Source organism: Zootoca vivipara, chromosome Z1 (assembly GCF_965207765.1).
Source record: "Zootoca vivipara chromosome Z1, rZooViv2.hap1.1, whole genome shotgun sequence".
NCBI classification, from domain to species: domain Eukaryota; kingdom Metazoa; phylum Chordata; class Lepidosauria; order Squamata; family Lacertidae; genus Zootoca; species Zootoca vivipara.
In genome coordinates, this window is record NC_142583.1 from 61,825,630 (window position 1) to 61,847,246 (window position 21,617).

The 21,617-nt window shown below is 46.9% G+C and overlaps 2 protein-coding genes across 2 annotated transcripts in view; both read left to right on the forward strand.

The window, feature by feature from the left end:
* The first annotated feature begins 689 nt into the window (after positions 1 to 689).
* On the forward strand, positions 690 to 17,593 carry NKX6-1 (NK6 homeobox 1). Its single transcript, XM_035113530.2, has 3 exons — positions 690 to 3,076; positions 5,556 to 5,728; positions 15,691 to 17,593. Exons 1-3 carry the CDS (start codon positions 2,422 to 2,424, stop codon positions 15,946 to 15,948), a joined length of 1,086 nt encoding a protein of 361 aa, XP_034969421.2. The 5' UTR covers positions 690 to 2,421; the 3' UTR covers positions 15,949 to 17,593.
* Positions 17,594 to 19,883: 2,290 nt separating this feature from the next.
* LOC148687395 (homeobox protein Nkx-6.1-like) overlaps positions 19,884 to 21,617 on the forward strand; it is a 14,555-nt gene continuing 12,821 nt past the window's right edge. The window contains exon 1 of the mRNA XM_088657085.1: positions 19,884 to 19,911. Coding sequence (XP_088513211.1) covers positions 19,884 to 19,911 — 28 coding nt within the window. The remainder of the gene's footprint in view (positions 19,912 to 21,617) is intronic.

Below are 21,617 nucleotides of genomic sequence, written 5' to 3' on the forward strand. Positions count from 1 at the left end.
TACTTAATCAGCCTTTCAAAAGAGGTCCCAGAGAACCAGACGCTAGCCTCCTTGGGATCTGATGCGTGACTTTTTATTTTTATTTTTAAGAAAGCAAAGGATCGACACAGGTTCTTCTTCGTTCTTTTTTTTTTTAAAAAAATGATTTTTCACGCGCTGCAAATCCTCAGATTTATTTGACACGGACGCGCTTTCTTCTCTTCTTCCTCCCCAACCAATCAATGCCCCCCCCCTCCGCGCTTTCCTTCCAAGTCTCCTCCGGCGTTCCAACTTAACAGGGTCCGCGCTCAATATGCAAATGAGCGCCTTTGGCCGGCGCCGCCCCTTATCGAGGGAGGGAGGGCTGGGCTGGCCGCATCTCCCTGCCACTCTCCAGATTCCTACCCCCACCCCCCATAAAGAAGGCAGGTCCTATAGGGAGGAGGCTGGTGCCCGCCTCTGCCCCTCCTTCCGCTGCCTCTTTTATTGACGCCTCTCCAAAGTTCTTGTCTTGCCCCCTTTATAGCGAAAGCAAACCGGGAGAGTGATGAAAATGTTTTATGGCCTTGGAGGGGCTGCGTCTTGATCTGTCAGACCGGAGGAAGAGAGATTGAGAAGCCAGGAGAAGCGACGAGAGCAAGACGCACCGAAATCCCAGCCCGGCAAAAGCAGATTGAAGAAGGAAGGGGGGGGGGAGGTGGTCGCGATTTTTAAAATGATGAACCCGAGGAGGAAAAGCTAGAGCCCGGCCAGCGATGCTCGGGGAGCGGCGAGAAAAGAAGAGCGCATCTGGACCTTCTCCTCGCGTTTAGACGGCCCGAGGAGCGAAGCGAAGCTACAAAATCCGTCCATGTCCCGGGAACAGGGAGCTCTTCTCCGCAGGCAGCCGTGCTCGGAGCCCCAGGCCGGGCGGGAGGAGAGAGCCAGCAGGAGATCCCTTTCGGACTCGGAGGCAGGAGCATGCCGAGGCCAAGAGGGCCGGCTCCCAGGATCCACTGAAGTTCTGCTCCTCCTCGTCCTCCAGCCGCCGAGAGGCGAAGGCCAGGAGTCCCCGCCGTCAAGCTCGCCCGCCAGCCTGCAAGCGCCGGGAACCACAACCTTCGCCTCGACTCCGTCCTCGGCCGGAATTGCCGGCGCGTGTTGATCTGCTCCTTGCGAGTGAACGTGCATTTCTTCTCTCCTCCCCCCCCCCCTCAAGGACAGTGATTTTTGTTTTGTTTTGTGGCGGCAAAAGACTTGACGATTCTTCTCCTCCACCCCCCCCCAAACCCCCATTTTTTATTTTTGAAAGCTCAGTTCAGCGCATTTCTCCAGCCCCCTCCCCGACGAAGCAGCGAAAGAAGGACTTTAAATACTGAATGACTTTACCTTTCCCAGCAGGCGTCGTAGCATCCCTGAATTCCCCCCTAAAAAAACACTTCTGCAGTCTCCCAGCTCCCCAAAGCAAGACACTTACTTATTCTCTCTCTTTGCGCACTCGCCCCACCCCCCGCTCCTAGAAGGGGGCCGCTACAAACACCCACCCTCTTAAGAGAGGATACCTGTCATTAGATACCCCGGACCCTTAGATCAGGATAGACCCCCCCCCCGTTAGTGCTACTGTTCGCTGTAGCCTGAGATTTTGTGCTCTCCATTCCTTTCTCTCTTTTTTATCAGCAGACCCTCCTTTGGCTGGGGTTTAGTTCATTTTGCAGAACAGTGGCCCCCAACACTGCTTTCCCCCAGTGGCTGCAATCTCCCCTCTTTCGGAAGAAACAAGGCTGGAATCTCTGTCTCAGCTCCTGGACGACCCCGAGATCTAAACCTTGGGCTCCCACAGACAACCCACTCTCCTCTCTGAGACCCCTGTGTATTTCTCGAGCGTATTGTCTCTACGCTTCTCAGCTCTCCCAACCCTTTCCAGATCAGGGAACCCCTTTTCAAATCGCCCACAGACCAGGGACCTCTCTCTCCACCCCTAAGTAGCAGGAAGACTCATTCCGCTTTCGCAGAATTAGGACTGCTCCCCGCGCCCCGGGCCGCCTTCTGTCTTTTCTGAAAACCCTGGAAGCCGGCCCGAACCCCCAAATCGGGACGCTGCTCAGACCTAGAGCAAGGAACACCCCCAGTCCAGACAGCCTCCCTCCCTTGTACCCGAATCTCAAGGAACAAATTGCCCTTGCATCCCAACACCAGGGCGTCCTCACTTCCACAGTACCCCTAGAATCAGGCCCTCTTCCTTCTCCCCTTCCTTTCCAACAGCGGAGCATTCCCCCTCCCTTCCCGCAGTTTTAGGGGGGCTGGTCAATCCAACCCCCTTCTCTCTGGTTCCCTCCTCCGCCCCCCAAAGGAGGAACCCCCTGTTCTTTCCCCACCTCTGCCGTTCGAATCCCAGACGTCCGGCCTTCAGAGAGTGCAGGGGGTCGTCTCGGTGCAGCCCCTGGGAGGCCGCCCGGCCCGGGGATGCTGGCGGTGGGGCAAATGGATGGCACCCCCCGGCAGAGCGCCTTCCTGCTCAGCAGTCCCCCCTTGGCCGCCTTGCACAGCATGGCCGAGATGAAGACCCCTCTGTACCCCGCCGCGGCCTACCCGCTGCCACCCCCCACAGCAGGCTCGGCTGTTCCCAGCGGACCCTCGTCCTTGTCCTGTTCCTCCTCTTCCTCGTCGTCGTCTTCCTCGGCCTCGGCCTCTCCCTCTCCGCCGCTAGGCTCCCCGACGCCGGCCGGCCTCAAGCCCCACAGCGCGGGGGCCCTGTCGGCGCTGGGCTCCCCCCCGCAGCAGCTCTCCGCCGCCACCCCGCACGGCATCAACGACATCCTCAGCCGGCCGACCATGCCAGCCCTCGCCGTCTCCTCGGCCGCCGCCTCTTCCTCGGTGGCTTCCTCGACGTCCGCCTCGCCGGCCGCCGGCCTCCTGGCGGGGCTGCCTCGCTTCAGCAGCCTCAGCCCCCCGCCGCCCCCGCCGGGCCTCTACTTCAGCCCCAGCGCCGCCGCCGCCGTGGCCGCCGTGGGGCGCTACCCCAAGCCCCTGGCCGAGCTACCCGGCAGGACCCCCATCTTTTGGCCAGGGGTGATGCAGAGCCCGCCTTGGAGGGACGCGAGACTCGCCTGCACGCCGCGTAAGTAGCTTGGAGGGGTTCAAGGCGCTTTCCTGCCCACGGGTACCCTCTTTCCCCAACGCCAGAACCTTTCCACAAAACTGCGCGCAGGGCGCACCCCGAGCCTCCCTCCAGCTAGCCGTCTCCGCCAGTTGCAGCCCTTACCGCTAGGCACTGTGGCCTCCCGGCCACGGGGATACTAAGTCTCCATGTGGCTCCTTGAACACCGCAGCCCTCACAACCCTGACCCCCCAGGCACGGACCCCTCGGATGGGATTGGGACAAAGTCACAATCAAAATCTCCAGGGTTACCAACAGTGGCTGTTACTCGCAAAATATGCCCATTGAAGGAGGACTCCGTTGACCTTTTCGGCCCCCTTTCGCCGTCCATCAATTTCCTCTAGCCCTTCCCAGATGTCTCCATTGGGTACCGAGACCCTCAGTCTTTTGGCCTTCAACCCAATCATCTCCAAAGGTCCTCTTCCTTGGGCAATGGGCTGTTGTGCTCTCGCCACCAGCCTTTGCGCCTGGAATGGGAGAGTTGGGCTGGATAAACAGCGACGGGGTAGTTTAACCTGGGAGGATATGATGCATTGCCCCTCCACTTCCCATCTGCTCCCACACACTCATCCATGCAGTGTTTGAGACCCATGCTTCCTTGACACGGCCTTGTCTCTAAACTACAAAACGCTACGCACTTGTTTACATGGGGTCACGAAGAGTCGGACACGACTAAACGACTAAACAACAACACTTGTTTACAAGGTCCCGGGGACAGTTAAGGGGCGCGACTAGCGCACTGCTGCTCTCATCCCTGGCATGTTCTCTGCGGGGTTACAGGAGTTTGAGACACAGTTGCTCCACATAGTTGCTACCGGGACAAACAGGTTTTAAGTAGCAAATAAATGCCCTCTAGTCAATTTCCACTCCAGCAGTACTTTAGAGGTAAACTTTGGTTTTGCAAAGCAATCTGCTTAACCTTCTGATACCGGAACCTCGGAGCCACAAGAGTAACTCTTCTGCACTTTTGAGGGATGGCTTTTTAAAACTGCAGGGTGCGTGGTTTTTTTTGTTTTGTTTTTGGACCAAGTAAACAAGCATGTACAGGGCCGTGCTGCAAGGGCGAGACCTTGGGCACTCCTGCACCCCGGCTGCAGAAATTGAAGCTGCTCAATGGAGCTTCGGCCGCCGCGGCGATTTTTGTCTACTTCTGCAGTTGTAATTGACGAGCCACGTTGCTTCTCTGTTTACCCCCAGCGGTTCTGAGGGTGCACCCGTCCTGCTTCTGCTGACGCGCTGGGCATTTTTTGCTTCTTGCAAAAAATCAACAATTTGGTTAATTTTAAAACAACGCATTTGCCGCAAACCCGATCCATTTCCCCTTTCCCCACTTTAAACTCCAGCCTAGCGGCTTGTTTTCCCTGCGCGGCCCAATCCTACTCGGAAGTAACTCCCATAGCGTTTAGCGGGTCTTACTCCCAGGTTAGGATCTCAGCAATAGGGTTAAAAGCGACCTGTCACCCCATTCCCTCCTAAATCTAGACTGCAAGGAAGAAAGAAAAACGTGGAAAGTTTTAGTTATTCGTTTTGGCCCTTTCTTAGGGGAAATGCAAGTGGCGCTGTGGCAAAGCTGCCAAGTTCTCCCTTTTTTAAAAAGGGAAATTCCCTTATGCTGAATAGGCTTCCTCGCGAGAAAAGGGGAAACTTGGCAGCTATGCGCTGTGGCGAATTATGCACCCTTGTTTCTTAAACAAACGACTTGAGCAGCAGTTGTATGCAGAGCTACTGGGGAGTAAATCTAATTCAAATCAGTTGTGTTTACTCTTGAGTAAACAAGGTTAACTCAGCTGTGTAAAACTGCTACTTGCTTGTTTGGCTTTATCCTTTCTTTCGTGGCTTTGAGGAGCTTGCGCTATTGAAAACAGGCGGATTGATTTTTTAAAAAATCTCTGCTTTTTGGGAGGAATCTTTGATACAGGAGCGAACCTTCTGGTTTCGCAAGTAGGGGCGAAAAAATGTTAACGAAACGCTCGTTGTTCTGTGGATGCCGTATCCTCCTGATCTTTTAAAGTTAATCGTTTTGAGTTAACATTTATTTTCCTTGGGGGACTTTCGAAACCTAAATATCAGTTTTGGAGGCCGAATGGACGTTGTTTTCAGAAAGGTGAACAACGATAGATTGCATCTCCCTCTGTGTGTGTCTGCATAACTTTCTCCGAAGGAGATGCAATGCCTAAATAATTTCGGATTTGCACCTGTTTGTAAAATCCAGGATGCCCCAAACCGTCGCAGTTTCTTCAAAGAGGGCAGTTTTTCATTGCGGAAATTCCCCTAAGCAGGATTTTAAATACATATGTACCACACCACTCAGAGAGACTGTCAAGCGCGCGTATACGTTTATGCCCATTGCTTTTAAAATAACAAATAATAATAAATATCTATCTATATATATATACCTTCCTTCCTCCCCTCCCCTCCTGCGGACCCTTTCCTCATCTAGATCAAGGCTCGATTTTGCTGGATAAAGACGGCAAAAGGAAGCACACAAGACCGACGTTTTCCGGCCAGCAGATTTTCGCTTTGGAAAAGACTTTTGAGCAAACGAAATACTTAGCCGGGCCGGAACGAGCGAGGCTCGCCTATTCGCTGGGGATGACCGAAAGCCAAGTAAAGGTGAGAGTAGCAGGTCAGATAAGAACCGATCTCTGAGCCCCCCCCCGCTCCTCCCTACTCCCTCCCCGTCTCCCCCCCCCCGCCCGCCCGCCCCAGCCACTGCTCAGTCTGGGCGGGAGAGTGTTAAAATGCGGCTGATAAGAGGGAGATATGGATGAACAAAAGGGATCGGGCGCGTGCCCTCCATATCGCTTTCATCTTGCAATGGAGAGAGGGGCCGCGCGCGTGCCTTTCGTTATCGCATTGTTGCTGCCGCACGGATTTTGAAAGACAGGGGGAAATAAAAATATAAATTCTAAGCTGTTTTTCCTAATTTGTAGCTTTAGATAATTATACTTAAGAGTAAGGTACAGCTTTTTTGTTAACGATCTATTATTATTATTATTATTATTATTATTATTATTATTATTATTATTATTATTTAATATACTTGCTAATTATAATTATAGCCATGTTGAGTTTACAAACTGGCCCACAACTATTTTTTTTACCCATTTGTTTGCACTTAGTGCTATTCCAGTACCCCCATAAAAATGAAGGAAATAAAGACTAGATGTTCTTATTTCCAATGATCCTCTCCCTCCTCAGCTTGTGAACATTTTTGTCCATCTCTTACTTCGGAAATAAGTTGTAGCCTAATAAAATGGAAGAACTTATGCCCTTCCTAAAAATAAAATAAAATAAAAGTTGCTCTCGATCGTGTTATGATTTGGGAGAAAAGGCCAACTAAATATTTTTATGAAAATTTTATTTTATGGAAATTTTATGGAAATATATTTATGACTTGGGGCGAAGTGGGGTTAATATCCTACCGTTAAGGAGAGAATTTTTTTTTTTAGGCCCGCGATCCCAAACATAGGCGTCCCCCTCTTGAATGCATTTACTCGTGAGTAAATGCCACCGTGGATAAAGGGTCGGGTCTGCAAAAGGGAGCTGAAAGGAGACTTCTTTAGAAAAAGGGATTTCAATAGAGTGGCCTCCCACCGGAAAGGTGACTATTTAAGTGAGGAGGTCATTAAGAGGAGCAATTTCTGGGCACTAAGTTTCGCCCAAGTCCAATGAACCTCACGTCACTCGCGGTGGGAGTCAACGGGGCTACTCCGGTGTGTGGATTGCAGCAGCTAATTTAGTATTGCTTTCAGTACAGCATTAATGACTGCAATCATATAAGCCGATCACTTTGGATTAGGAGCTCCGTCCAGGGGCATTAAATCAAAGGGTAGTTTTGCCACTGACACCAGTTGGATGGTGGTGGTTTTTGCACCTAGCACGTATTTATAAGACAGGGGTAGCCGCGCGAAGTCTCTTCCAGCAGAAACAACCAAAGAGTCTTGTGACACCTTGGACTTTATTATTGGATAGATTAGAATATGCTTTCCTGGATCAAAACCCACTTCAATCAGGTGCATAGAAGGACTCCAGAAACCCCAAGCTGATACCATAATAAATGGGTTATTCTATCTATATTATTAATTAGGTCCGTGGGCCAGAAGTCCCCCCCCATGGTCTATGTAGAGCCACAAAACTATATTAAAGTGCCAGCAACATCTAGTATTCAGCTGTAAGGCAACAAATTTAAATGCTAAGTGAATGGGTTGTGGTTCTTACGTAGAAAAAAGTGATCCTGAGACTGCATTCAAAAGCCTGTATTTTATACATGATTATGCATTTATACGTAGCATTCTATGTATATCCATAAAAGGAACAGGAAAATGAAGCGAATGCTCCAGCAACATTAGTAAAACGACAATCCTGTATTTTCGGATGAACCCTCATAGTGATTTATTTCCTAGTAAACATGTATAGGATTGTACTGGAGGACTATTAAAGCTACAATCCTATAGCCCTGGGAGTAAGTTCCGTTGAACTTGGTGGGGCTTACTTCTGTTCTGAGTAGACACCTGTAGGGCCGCACTGTAATGGTTGCAAAGTTTGGTTGTGTGTGGTTTCTCTCCCAGGCTCATTTGGATTTTTAGTTTTGTTTTCAGCACGTGTCTGAATGAGGAGACAGCAGAATTAGCAGGCATAGAAAGTAGATTGAAAGCCCACGAAGGCCTTCCTCCACCGCTGTAATGCCAGTACAGTGTTTCTGTAGGGTTTCACTCCCCCTTAACTCTCGCCACCCCTTTTTCCAAAGGGAAAATTCTCCAGACAACTTTTGGAGCAAATATAGTTTAACAGATTGGGTGGGTAGGTGTTCGTATTCAGAGAGAGAGAGAGAGAGAGAGAGAGAGATCCTTTATAGATTGTCTCTTCTTCCTGAAGTTATCTAGAGATCCTCATTTGTCACTGTAAATATATGGGAAAGACCGTGAATAAATTAGTCTAGTATTTGTATGTACTAGGAGCAGAAGCTCCATCTACTTATTGCAGTGAGCTTGGTGAGGGTGGGGGGAGTGTATTGTGCATCAAATGTGTATTGTGAACATGACTGTGCAGTTATGGGTAATTATTATTATTATTATTAATTATTATTATTAATACATACAAAAATATTTTCCCCTTGCCATGTATTGAGGCACTGAATACTTTCTTAAGGCTACTTTCCTATTTTTCTGGGCAGATAGATGTATTATTAGAGGTGATGGAATGTATTTGTTGTACAGAATAGCTCTTATGGACCCATTCTTCCCAGTGAAAAACCTGCAGGACTCCTTTAAATCTCATTGATTCGAACACAAGTTAAGCAGCACTAACTTTTTCCCAGCCAAATGTGTTTATAATGTCCTGGACTAGATAAAAGTCTCCCATTGATTTCAAGGAGACATGGATCCCAATCCTATACATATGAAACCCGAAGGAGATAATATTACACCTAATATTGCTCCCATGTAAGGCTATAATCTTATGCACTTTCACCTGGAAACAAGTTCCAGCTGGGCTTACTTCTGAGTTCATGCACACAACTTATGTGCATAGGATTGTAAGATTTACTCCCAAGTAACCCTTCACAACATGGCAACCTTTAGTGTGAGCAATTCTTTCTGGACTGGAAACGGAGGCAGCCTCATTGAGTTCAATCTACAGAAGTTCCCTTAAGACAGGGTCATTTGTACAAATGTAGTTAGATCTAAAAGAACAACAGTCCTGCCATTTTTTTATTTATTAATTGTAGAGTGGGGGGTGGTGGCAGGGGGGAGTTGCAATGGTTACTTTTAGCATAGTCTACTTGAGTACCCTTCTTTCAAACCACCCGGTGCTCAGGATTTATAGACCTAAGAAGGAGGAGAGCTTTCCCTTTGAATTACCCTTAAGAAAAGCAATAACAAATGAGGATGTGCATATTTTGGTGTGACAGATTGGGGAGAGGGGAGGGCATTGCAGCTTGGTATATTTTTATTTTAGTCTGGAGGGGGGGGAAAGCAAATAATCAAAAAAGATAGAGAGACAGTAGTAAAACAAAATAAAAAAATTCCTTCAGTAGCACCTTAAAGACCAACTAAGTTTATATTTTGGTATGAGCTTTCGTGTGCATGCACACTTCTTCAGATATCTGAAGAAGTGTGCATGCACACGAAAGCTCATACCAAAATATAAACTTAGTTGGTCTTTAAGGTGCTACTGAAGGAATTTTTTTATTTTGCTTCGACTCAGACCAACACGGCTACCTACCTGTAACTAGAAGTAGTAAAACAAATAAGGGAGAAGAAAGAAGAAGTGGTGTGTGGATGTAGACTTTAGCAGAAAATAAAAAGTATAAAAATGAGAGGCACTCCACATATTATTATGCAGAAGCTTGTTTTAGTGCACAGATCAACATTTGCTTGTTTATGACAATCCTGCCCGCAGCTGGGCTGCTTAACTCCCACTGTCTTCAACAGGAGTTAAGCATCATTTGTGCAGGGTGTTAGCCCAGCTCTGGGTGCTCCTTTGGACAAAATGTTAAAGAATGAAACAAAGGTATGGGGAGCAGAGCCTTTAATTAAGATGTTAGGGCAGCAGGGTGGGGAAAAGCTCCTTAACCCCAGACATAAACATGCTATTTCTGGGCACCACACAGCCATTGTTAAATACTTTTGCGTGCCATTGATTTGAATAGAAGAGAGTCAAGCAAATCCTCACCTCTACTATTCAAATCAATGGCAATTAAAGGTCCTCAGAATGTCAGCTAGATTATGTTAACGGTTGTTGTATAAGAAAAAAATTGGCAGTGCAATTCTCTGCCCTGAGAAGCCTACAGTTTAAATTTTGCCAGGAGGGTGGTGTGGGATGAAAGGAATGGAAGGTATGGGGAGGCAAAATAAGGAAAGAATGTAGCGTGACTTACTGTTTACTCAGAAGTAAATCATAGTCATAGTAGTAGTAGTAGTAGTAATGCTGCATAGGACTGCAGGATTGCAGGAGGGTACAAAAACTAGGAGGTTAATCTGGCCACCCTAACATAACCACAATGAAAGTACTGAGAGCTACTTATAATAAGCACTTACATCGTTTTATTCAATAAATCACTCCAACACATCAACATGACTTCTGCTATAACGGCATTGGTGATCACATTATGCTAATATTTGCCTTCTTAATAATAACTCTATCTTGCGAAAGCTCCATAGTCTTTGAAGAAGCAATTGTTCTTATGCAGAACAGCAACAATAAATGAATATGCCTGTCCTGATTGCTAAGTGAGTAAGTAAGCGAATGTTATAATTTCCGTGGCAGCAATTACAATAGCTTTGCGGTGGTCACAATAATTATGGAACGGATAGCAATTATTGATATAATTGTTAACACTGATGGGAATCATATGCTGATGGTTTTGAGAGCTGGCAGTGAGAGTAACTATGCTGCAGCTATCAAAATTACTATTATTCATTTGTGTTTTTAATAGGGGATTTATTTGCAGCGGTACGAACTCCAATAATTAAAGAATGCTAACATATCAGCGCACACTGTGATATGGACACGAATAGTCAATTTGGACTATTAGTCCAAAATATCACTTGTGGCAGCGATAAAACTGGGGCGCCCAGTGGCATCATTTCGACCTCATTTACTTGGGAAGTCCCATTGATACCAAGGGGACTCCCAGGACTACTCGATTTTAAAGCTAGTAGCTCTGAATGGGGACCCACACTTGTATCAGAAGACATCCAGCGAATTCACACTGTGATGTGCATGAGGATCGCCATGCAGATAGTATTGCTCATGCATGCATAAGAATCCTTCTGAAAATGGACCTGCATTTAGACTGCAGGATTGCTGCTCTAAAGATACTAGCCATGCAATCATTACATTGGGTGAGACCTAACAGCGGTCACCTGGTACTGTTCATTCACAGTGCCACTTACACTAGCAGGGAAAGGGGCACAGTCCTGTCTACTGGCAAACTCCCTTGGGCAAACCTCACCAAAATGAATGGGAGGCAGTAGTGCCATTGGGAAGGTAATGCTAGACTCTGGACTGAATTGTCTTATTGGGTGGGGAGTGGATGGACTTCTTAGAATCTAAGGTTTAGATGATGATGTTTGTTTTTCCACTTATTTTTAAAACGTGATAATTCAGACCATCTGCATGTTTGACTTTTCGGCTCCATCTGCTAAGTGGGGCCCTGGGCTTGTTATTTGTATCCTCATCTACTGCAGTAAGTTTGCAAGTAATCTTAAAATAACAGATAAGTTAATAGTAAGTTCATGAACATGACCAAGAGCTGCTGCTGCTGCTGCTTCTTCTTCTTCTTCTTCTTCTTCTTCTTCTTCTTCTTCTTCTTCTTCTTCTTCTTCTTCTTCTTCTTCTTCTTCTTCTTCTTCTTCTTCTTCTTCAACGTAGCCAATTCATAGTTGGTCATCAAGTTTTAGAGTGATGTACGTCTTCTCTGGAAACTGCACATCATTCACAAGTGTCCCATTTCGGCTGCCTAAATCCATTGCAAAGTATTCACCACCAGAGGCATCCTAGTCAACTGCAGTCATGTATGTCTAACCTGCATGACTGCCCCTCGAGCCCTGCCCAGATGCCACCTCCAATGGAAGATGCCATTCATTGCCCTCCCATTCATTTTTACAGGGTCTTCATGAGAAGCAGGTGTGAGTGCATCATGCCCAAATCATCTGGAAGTGAGAGCTAAATGTAGCACCTCCAGCATGTTGTTGTTGTTGTTGTTTAGTCGTTTAGTCGTGTCCGACTCTTCGTGACCCCATGGACCATAGCACGCCAGGCACTCCTGTCTTGCACTGCCTCCCGCAGTTTGGTCAAACTCATGTTCGTAGCTTCGAGAACACTGTCCAACCATCTCGTCCTCTGTCGTCCCCTTCTCCTAGTGCCCTCCATCTTTCCCAACATCAGGGTCTTTTCCAAGGATTCTTCTCTTCTCATGAGGTGGCCAAAGTATTGGAGCCTCAGCTTCACGATCTGTCCTTCCAGGGAGCACTCAGGGCTGATTTCCTTAAGAATGGATAGGTTTGATCTTCTAGCAGTCCATGGGACTCTCAAGAGTCTCCTCCAGCACCATAATTCAAAAGCATCAATTCTTCGACGATCAGCCTTCTTTATGGTCCAGCTCTCACTTCCATACATCACTACTGGGAAAACCATAGCTTTAACTATACGGACCTTTGTCGGCAAAGTGATGTCTCTGCTTTTTAAGATGCTGTCTAGGTTTGTCATTGCTTTTCTCCCAAGAAGCAGGCGTCTTTTAATTTCGTGACTGCTGTCACCATCTGCAGTGATCAAGGAGCCCAAGAAAGTAAAATCTCTCACTGCCTCCAGCATAGAGATATATTAAGACCTGACTCAATGGCTTTTCAAGAATGCTTGCAAATGTTGCAGCCGGTAACAACTTAGAAGAGCCAGTTTCCTTCAAGTGTGTGTTTGTGTGAGAGAGGGTGGAGAACAAAAACATAGACAAATGAATTTAACCAAGTGCCCCAGTAACAATGGGCATGGGTGGTCTTGATATGATCAATAGGCAAAATGGTGCTAACTTTTCATCATACCTTTATGATGTAAGATTGCACAATTAAACAACAGCAAAAGCAACTTTGGGTTACTGCATAAGAATGTGCCTTATTCCAAGTCAGGCCACTGGGCATTATAATGCAGGGCTGTCTACAATGAGTAGAACATCTCTCCAGTGTTCAGGCATGAAGTATTATTTCCCAGTCCTCCCTGAAGACACTGGGCATGGAACATGGGACCTTGTATATGCAGAACATGATCTCTACCACCCTCCAGTTTAAGTTGATTTGTTCAAAGGGACAGGGTCATCCCTAGGGGTTGACTAGGTTGGCCCCCACCAGGGCACAGGCCCAGGGGGTGCAAAAATCGTGCCCCTCCACTCTGACTCACAGTGGCTAGGAACCTGCCCCGCCACTTGCCTGCTGCCTGGAATATTCCTCTGCTGTTCTGAGTGGCAAGGCACACAGGCTTCTCTGAGCACCTTGGCAGAGGAGCTCAAGAGATGGGGTAGGGGGCCTTGGTTCAGCTCCTTGCCAAAGGCACAAGGCAGCTTACCGGTAGGTTGTTATTGTTTAGTCGTTTAGTCATGTCTGACTCTTTGTGACCCCATGGACCATAGCATGCCAGGCACTCCTGTCTTCCACTACCTCCCACAGCTTGGTCAAACTCATGTTAGTAGCTTTGAGAACACTGTCCAACTATCTCGTCCTCTGTCGTCCCCTTCTCCTTGTGCCCTCAATCTTTCCCAACATCAGGGTCTTTTCCAGGGAGTCTTATTTTCTCATGAGGTGGCCAAAGTATTGGAGCCTCAGCTTCACGATCTGTCCTTCCAGTGAGCACTCAGGGCTGATTTCCTTCAGAATAGATAGGTTTGATCTGCCCAAGAGTCTCCTCCAGCAGCAGCAGCTTAGGTATACCTCTGTAAAAGGGACATTTCCCCCCCTGAAGTCTTTCTGCACAAATCCCATGGCACATGGGAATGAATGAGAACTAGGCAAGGGCCCTACTCTTCACAGCTCCCATTCATTTCAGCAAGGCTCACACAGGAGAACTTCTAGCGGCTTGGACTCTTGGGCAGGGAGCACTTTGACTGCAAGCAACAAACTCAAGAGTAAACCCTACCACTTTCACTAGCACTGACTCCCAAGGTAGTGGATTTATGATCCTGGTGTGGAGGGTTGCCTTGCTTTCTTTTAACTAGGTTGGTTATTGGCACCACAGATGATGATTATTAATTTTTAACCAAATTGGCTTCAGATGTAAGCACATGGACTTTACTGGGATACCAGTCCTTTGGAAGCTAATAGTTTGTAGAAGCAGCTGTTGCCAATGCTATAGCATAGGTAGTGCAGTGCCCTCCGGTCGTTGCAGGGCTATGGAATTATTAAAATCAATACACAATAATTTTTAGGAAGGAGGTATATTTTGGGGGAGCACAGATCTATGGGCACAACTCGTTATGTAATAATTTGTTCTAGAATCTAGATGAAATAGAATTCTAATCTCAATGTCCATTACATACAAAACCAGGGGAGCATACCCTACTTCACTTTGCATATAAATGTCGGTACTTAATTTCCTTTAATCAGGATGTGTATGCTGGTTATTTTCCACATGTGCTTTTTAGTACAATGGGGATACTCGGATGCACTGGTGGTTTTTAGCATGAAATCTTAAATTATTTGGATTAATTAACAAGGTCACAGGTGGCGAATGACGGGAAACATAATTGTCACGATCGTCGGAAGGCAATATGGTCTTGTTGCAGCTAAGGAGGGCTGGAAGGAGCCATGTGTAAGCTGTCTTGAACTTCCATTGGGAGAAAGATAGGGTGGCCCCCATTAGGGTAGGACTTCGGGGCAGAAGTTCAGGGTGCCACTCAGGATGAGAAGGTCTTCACTATCGACTTGCCACATTTTGAAGTAATGCATACTGGATAGCTCAGTCGGTAGAGCCTGAGACTCAATCTTATAGGGTCGTGGGTTCGAGCCCCACGTTGGGCCTTGGTCCAGTATACCTGAAGGAGCGTCTCCTCCCCCATCGTTCTGCCTGGACACTGAGGTCCAGCGCCGAGGGCCTTCTGGCGGTTCCCTCGCTACGAGAAGCTAAGTTACAGGGAACAAGGCAGAGGGCCTTCTCGGTAGTGGCACCCACCCTGTGGAATGCCCTCCCACCAGAGGTCAAAGAGAACAATTACCAGACCTTTAGAAGGCATCTTAAGGCAGCCCTGTTTAGGGAAGCCTTTAATGTTTGAGGGATTTCTGTATTTTGGTGTTTTGCTGGAAGCCGCCCAGAGTGGCTGGGGGAACCCGGCCAGATGGGCGGGGTATAAATAATAAATTATTATTATTATTATTATTATTATTATTATTTATTATTATTATAGCAGGGGGTTGGACTAGATGACCCTCGAGGGCACTTCCAACTCTACAATGCTATGATTCTATCCTACCATCTAAATTGGTCCTGGTGAGACCATCAAGTTCAAAGTGCAAACTTGCCTAACTGCACCATTGATATGAACTAGTTGAACTAGCCATTCCATAATTAGAAGTTGTAGTTTTATGCAGGCACCTTTTATGCAGATGGTGCTTGGGCAGGAATTTCTAAAGTGAGGTGTTGTGTGTGGTTTAGGGAGAAGCCAGACAAGTTTCACACTCACCCTACCTTTCTCAAGTCTATTCGAATTAACTTCCACTGAGTTTAATGGGGCTTGTTCCCAGGTTTTTAGGTATTGCCGCACTTTAACCTGCCTCTGTTGACAGGTGAGCACAGAACTCAGAGTTGCGGGTCACCCCGGATTAATGGATTAATCCAGATTAAGAGTGCATATGCCGGAGTCTTTGGCGAGGCCAGATCCCCTCCTCCCTGCCTGGTTGTGTTTGAGAACGTGAGAAGCAGGTTTAAATTCGCACCAGCGGATGACAGAGCCATCGAGCCGATCACTCCGGATTCGTTAATCCGGATCGAATTAAAAACTGCGTCTAAACGGAACTCGGGTGGCCTCGCAGAGGGAAATTGGGTATCTTGCTTTACCTCGTTTCTCTTGCTCTCTCCGCGCCCTTGTGCAGGTTTGGTTCCAGAACCGGAGGACCAAGTGGCGGAAGAAGCACGCGGCCGAGATGGCGACGGCCAAGAAGAAGCAGGACTCCGAGACGGAGCGGCTGAAGGGCGCCTCGGAGAACGAGGAAGACGACGACGACTACAACAAGCCCCTGGACCCCAATTCGGACGACGAGAAGATCACGCAGCTGCTGAAGAAGCACAAGACGGGGGGCGCCAGCGCCAGCCTCCTCCTTCACACCTCGGAGAACGAGGGATCCTCCTAGACGGCAGGCGGGGAGCGAGCGGGAAAGAGAGATACCGCCTGGTAGAAGGAGGGCGAGAGGCCCCGATCTCATTATCCATCCATCCCCGACGGCTGCTTCTTCCACGACCCTGCTGCACCCCATCCAGACAGATGTACAGATCTATTTTTCTACCCAGAGAAGAAGGTGAAGAGGTTCCCCGACGTGTTTCAGTTTTGTTTGCTGCTGCTGCTGCTGGTGGTCGTGGTGGTGGGGAATGACTGTCGGCGGGCCGGCTGTGCGGCCCCCGCTTCCCTCCCTGATTCCGCAAAGGGGATCGACGCCGCTCGACGGCGAACTTCGTTCTCCCCTCTCTGCCCCCTGCTGGCCAGACTCAGAACTACATCCGTGGGCGACTGTAAATAATTGAAAAAAAGCGAGCGGACTTCTTTGACTGTGAATATTTAACGTGTACAATACTTTGGTTTCTTGTTCGTTTGAGTGTATGTGTGTGTGCGCGCGCGCCTAGAAAGAGTGCGTTGGCTGTTTGCATTTCCTTTACTCCTCCGTGTGGCGTTATTTGGGGGAAAGCTCGCTTCTAAAAGTCTTTCTCGTTCGGTTTCAGTAGTGAGATTTGTGGCATATGAAAGCAGGTAGGGATTTATTTTCTGAAATAGCTCATAATTGTTCTCCTGTCCCTCTCCTTCGCTGGCTGCGCAATATTTCTTATCGGTGCCAGAGTTGGGGCTCCGTAAAGGGAGACGGAAGGAAATATACCGTAACCAGTTTCGTTTCAGCGAATCGTCTTCTGTCAGTGTAAGAATAAGCAAGTTTGAGGGTCACACAGGAGTCTTCATCAGACAGAAGCAGAATTTTGTGTAATGTTGGCATTTGCACAGTTGGCTACAGTCTCAGATTTGAATTTAGTCGCTCTGCTCCCCTGCACACTTCCTTGGAAGCGAGTTCCTTTGAATTCATCTAGATATTCTTCCAAGTGAATGGCTACAATTTTTCCTTTATTTCCCCTCAGTTTTAATTGAGTCCTAGAAAATGAAGCTAATGATCTCTTTTGCTGTTTGCCAAGCATAAAATGTTCCTTATGCCAGATGCCAATAAGGCTATTTAATTAGTAGAATCTGATTTAATTTAAATTTAATTTTTTGGTGGTTTTTTTTTGGAAGCAGGCCTGGGAGAGATGAATATTTTCAAATGGTTGACCTTACCTGTTCCCAGAAAAAAAAAGCGTATTAAATTTGCTGTGGAGATTCGTTCTAACTTCTTCCTGCTCAAAAAGAAATTCCCCCATTCGTTTTAGTTACTGTAATTGACTTTGAAAAATGTGGAGTATTGGTCTCCCCCTTTTGTATAATAACGAATACTGTAGACCGCCCACCCACCCCTTTTCTTTTAAAAGCTAATGATAACATTGTATTAGCATCTTAACCTTTTATTAATTTATATGAAAACAGTTCGGTTTGTAAAGAGAAGAGCAGTAACAACATCCTTTGCAAGACCAGTTCAATGCCATTGCACTTTGTTTTTTTTTTTAATAAAAAAGATAAAACAATTAAAATCAGCGACAAAACAAGACGTCTCTTGCCTGGAAGAAAGAGCGGAGGAAGGGGTGTGTGAATATAATGCGATCTCGTCTGAGATTAAATAATAAAATTGGTCGTGCAGAATCTGATCAATTATTTTTGTGGCTTTCTACACTCTGGAAAAGCAATTAAAAAAGAAGCTAAGCATCCTTTAAAAGCGAGAACTTGATAATGAAATGCATATTGGAACAAGTGGTTTACATATGTAACCTTCTGGGGAAGGAAAAGGTTTTGTAGTTTCCGTATTCATTCGCTGCTGGGTCATTTTTAAACCAATACATTGCTGGGCATTTTTCAGTTGCATGAAAGAAGGACGATAAAGTAAATGTTGCAATGATTCAGGAGAAGAGAGAGAGAATATCTACTGTTAGATATTTCCTATACTGTATCTATTTAGAAAGATAGAATTTCCTACTGAATCTATAACACCAGCTTCTTATTTCTGATCAATACGATTTTAACGTTTGTGCCCACTGCCGTCCCAAAACGAATTAGAGACGGACTTACAAAAGGATGGGAAACATCTGTGGCTGGCTATATGTTCATAGAATCATAGAATGGGAAGGGACCTAAGGATCATCTAGTCCAATCTCAACCATGGCAGATGGACGTCCAACCTCTGCTTAAAAACCTCCAAGGAAGTAGAGTCCACCACCTCTGGAGGGAGACTGTTCCACTATCAAACAACTTTAACTGTCAGAAAGTTTTTCATCAGCCTCCTAGGGACTGATGGGACTTGTAGTCCAGCAACATATGGCAGGCTGCAAGTTCTCCACCTTTGGACAGGTATTACACAGCACCCACATCTAGTTAAGCGTCCAAGAACCTAAGTGTGAAGGAGCAAGATGTCCCCAAAGCCTAGCAAACACACTAACCAGAAACTAACCGTGACGGAAGCCAGAGCGCACGGAAACGCCGTTTACCTTCCCGCAGCGGTACCTGTTTATCCATAGCTGCCAAGTTTTCCCTTTTCTCGCGAGGAAGCTTATTCAGCATAAGGGAAAATCCCTTTAAAAAAGGGATAACTTGGCAGCTATGTGTTTATCTACCTGCACAGGCGTGCTTTCGAACTGCTAGGTTGGCAGGAGCTGCGACAGAGCAACGGGAACTCACCACCGTCGTGCGGATTCGAACCGCAGACCTTCCAATCAGCAAGCCCAAGAAGCTCAGTGGTTTAGACCACAGCGCCACCAGCGTCCCTGTACATCTTGGTACCCAGCCCCAGAGTAGAAGACTTCCTCGAAAGGTGGTGGACAGTCTCCTTCCTTGGAGGGTTGGCTGGGCCATCTGTTAAGAATTATTTAGCTGTGATTCCTGCACTGCAGGGGGTTTGACTAGATGGCCCTTGGGGGTACCTTCCAACTCTTATGATTCTCCGTGGTAACCACCTTGCCTTACCTTACCTTACCACCTTGCTGGGGAGAAACAGGTCTGGGTCTAGGTCAGTGCTTGGGTGAAAAGAGACCTCTTTTGGGTCCAAGACAGAGGAAAGGAGAGATTGTGATGTAAGCCTTTTAATATTATTTTAAATCTCAGAACCAACACGACAAATTGGGACGGGAAAGTGATGGGCTTAGTGGAAGAGCAGACCTCCGCGTTCCCACCTGTCCCACGTGTTGTGAGGATGAGCCCCTAGCTTAAGATTTCCACAAGGGATGGTTTAGAGGCAAACGACCAGAGGGATCAGGGGCCAGGTAGCTAATTTCAGATCCTGAGGCCTCGGTTAATACTCCACTTTTTCCAAACTCTGGATCAAGTCAGCCTTGCTGGAGGGGTGCTGCTGCTGCTGCTCATTCTGCTGGTGGACCCCCGGGCGAGCTAGACTTCTTTCTGATCGATGACAGTCCGACGCGACGGGATGCTATAGGGCCTTGGCTCAGTGGAAGCGCATTTGGTTTGCGCGCAGACGGTCCCAGGTTCAATCTGCGGCGTCTCCAGGTAGGAATGGCAAAGCGCATTTCTCTGAAGCTTTGGAGAGAGCTGCGCTGAACACACGGGTTTCTCTTCACCGAAACCTGGTGACGATCCTGCCGGGCAAGCGCCGCGCGCCGCGGGGGGTGGGGGGAGGTTGGGCGAGGATTCCTCGCGAGCAAGGAAGGAGGCTTCCCGTAGAGGAGGGTTGGAGCGCTGGATGCCGGCCAACGAGGGAAGCTTTCTTGGAAGAAACGAAACGCAGACCAGCGCAATCGACGCTCTCCGCTCTAGAGTCGCAATTTAAAATGCTGGAAATCGAAACCAGAGCTTCTTCCTCCTGAAAGTGGCTTCCTAGAAGAATCATAGAATTGTAGAGTTGGAAGGGACCCCGAGGGTCATCTAGTCCAACCCCCAAATGCAGGGATCGCAACACGCCCGGCCGCCCCCCCCATCAAATTTGAAACCATGTCAGACCCTGCTCAGCTCGATGCAGGTGATGTCAAATGATCACAATCCCAGCCATAATGATAATAAGCGAAAATGATAGTTTCTAGCAACATTATTATCACAGCAAAGAACCACAGACTTTTAGCACAATTACAGCAGCAGAACAAAGCAACAATTAATAATGATCACCATCATTATGACATCAAAACATCCCAAACTTTAACCATGAGTTAGGAACCTTTGCCCTCAAATAACACTACAGGGGTAGTTTCTCTTTCAACCAGAAAAAGGAAAGTTTGAATAATGAGGGTTCATAATGATGATCCCTCTGCATATTTGTTTGCGCGTCAATGTTCTGCCCTTCTAGGGTAAATACACCACCCAGGGTTGATTACAACATAATTTAAAAACCTCCACATACAAACCAACACCATATAAACAGTACATAACAATGATGAAAGTGATAGACTCGTCATTTTAAAAAGCAGCAACCATTTTTTCTCGGGCGCAAGGGCAAGGAGCCTTCATTGATTCAGCCATGAAATTTACCGGGTGATCCTGGGCCCGTTAGTCGCTCAGCGTAACCTGATGAGGAGAACCACGCGCGCCTAGCTCTCTGCAGGAAAGGTGGGCTATTAATGTAACGATAAAACAACAGAATAAATAAACAATGGGACTTACTCCTAGGTAAGTGAGTAAAAGATTGTACCCATACTTGGATGTAAGTTCCAGGAGAGCCAATTGAATTCCTAAACGCTGCCCTTCTCTTTTATTCAGGTTCAAAAAGAGCCATTTCGAAACCTTTCTACCCCCAAATTCTGCACGGAGCCTGTGCCTTCCCACTTGACCTGGTTCTAAATTGCGGTTTCGATCAGCAGTTTAGAACCTGCAGTTTCCGACCCCAAGATTTTTGCACCAGAGAGGAGGAGTGGGACACTAACAGTAGATCATAGGGGGAAATAATAGGCACTGGGGATTCAACATCTAACTTTGCGCTGCTTTTGCCTTCATCTTTCCATTTCTCTGTTTTTACAGACAAAGTGGAATGTGCACATACGGTAAAGCAAATTTATTTATACGAATAAAATTTTACCCTGCCTTTTGGCCTTCTCAAGGACTTCCACGATGAGTAACAATAACAATGAATTATAATTAACAATAAAAACAGGAAAGCGAAGAACAGAGCCAGCTAAGATCTAAATATACGAAATTTAAAATCTAACGTTTTCCACATTGCCAGTCACTTTTTGCTTGCTTGATAAGACAACAGCTGGTCTGTGTTGATGCGCATTTTATAGGTTTTGCAGCTTTTTTATTTACTAGAAGTGTTGCCCCAATCTCCTTAAAAGAACCCCAAGTTGTGTACTGCCACTGATGCCCCAGATGCTATAAATCATTCCATCTATTTCCAGTGCTCGGCTTGAATGCCATTAGTTATCTAGTCAAATTGGCAACACCCATGTGTGAGGAACCAGCAGGTCTGGGGGAACCCATAGCTTTGCAGAAATGCAACAAATATTGCTGGTTTTTTTTTGGCGTGGCGGAACTTAGGACAGGAAAAGCCCAGTGCAGACTGAATCTACCATTATGCATTTATCCTTTCCAGAAGGCCTTTGTGCATGCTAATATCTGCTTAACATGAACAAAAGAGAAAGAGGTTCTTTTGAATGTCTGTTATTAACCCCTTCTCAAATATTTGCTGGGGCACAATGATTCCAAACAGACTTCAGAACCAGCCCAACAAAGCTTAGA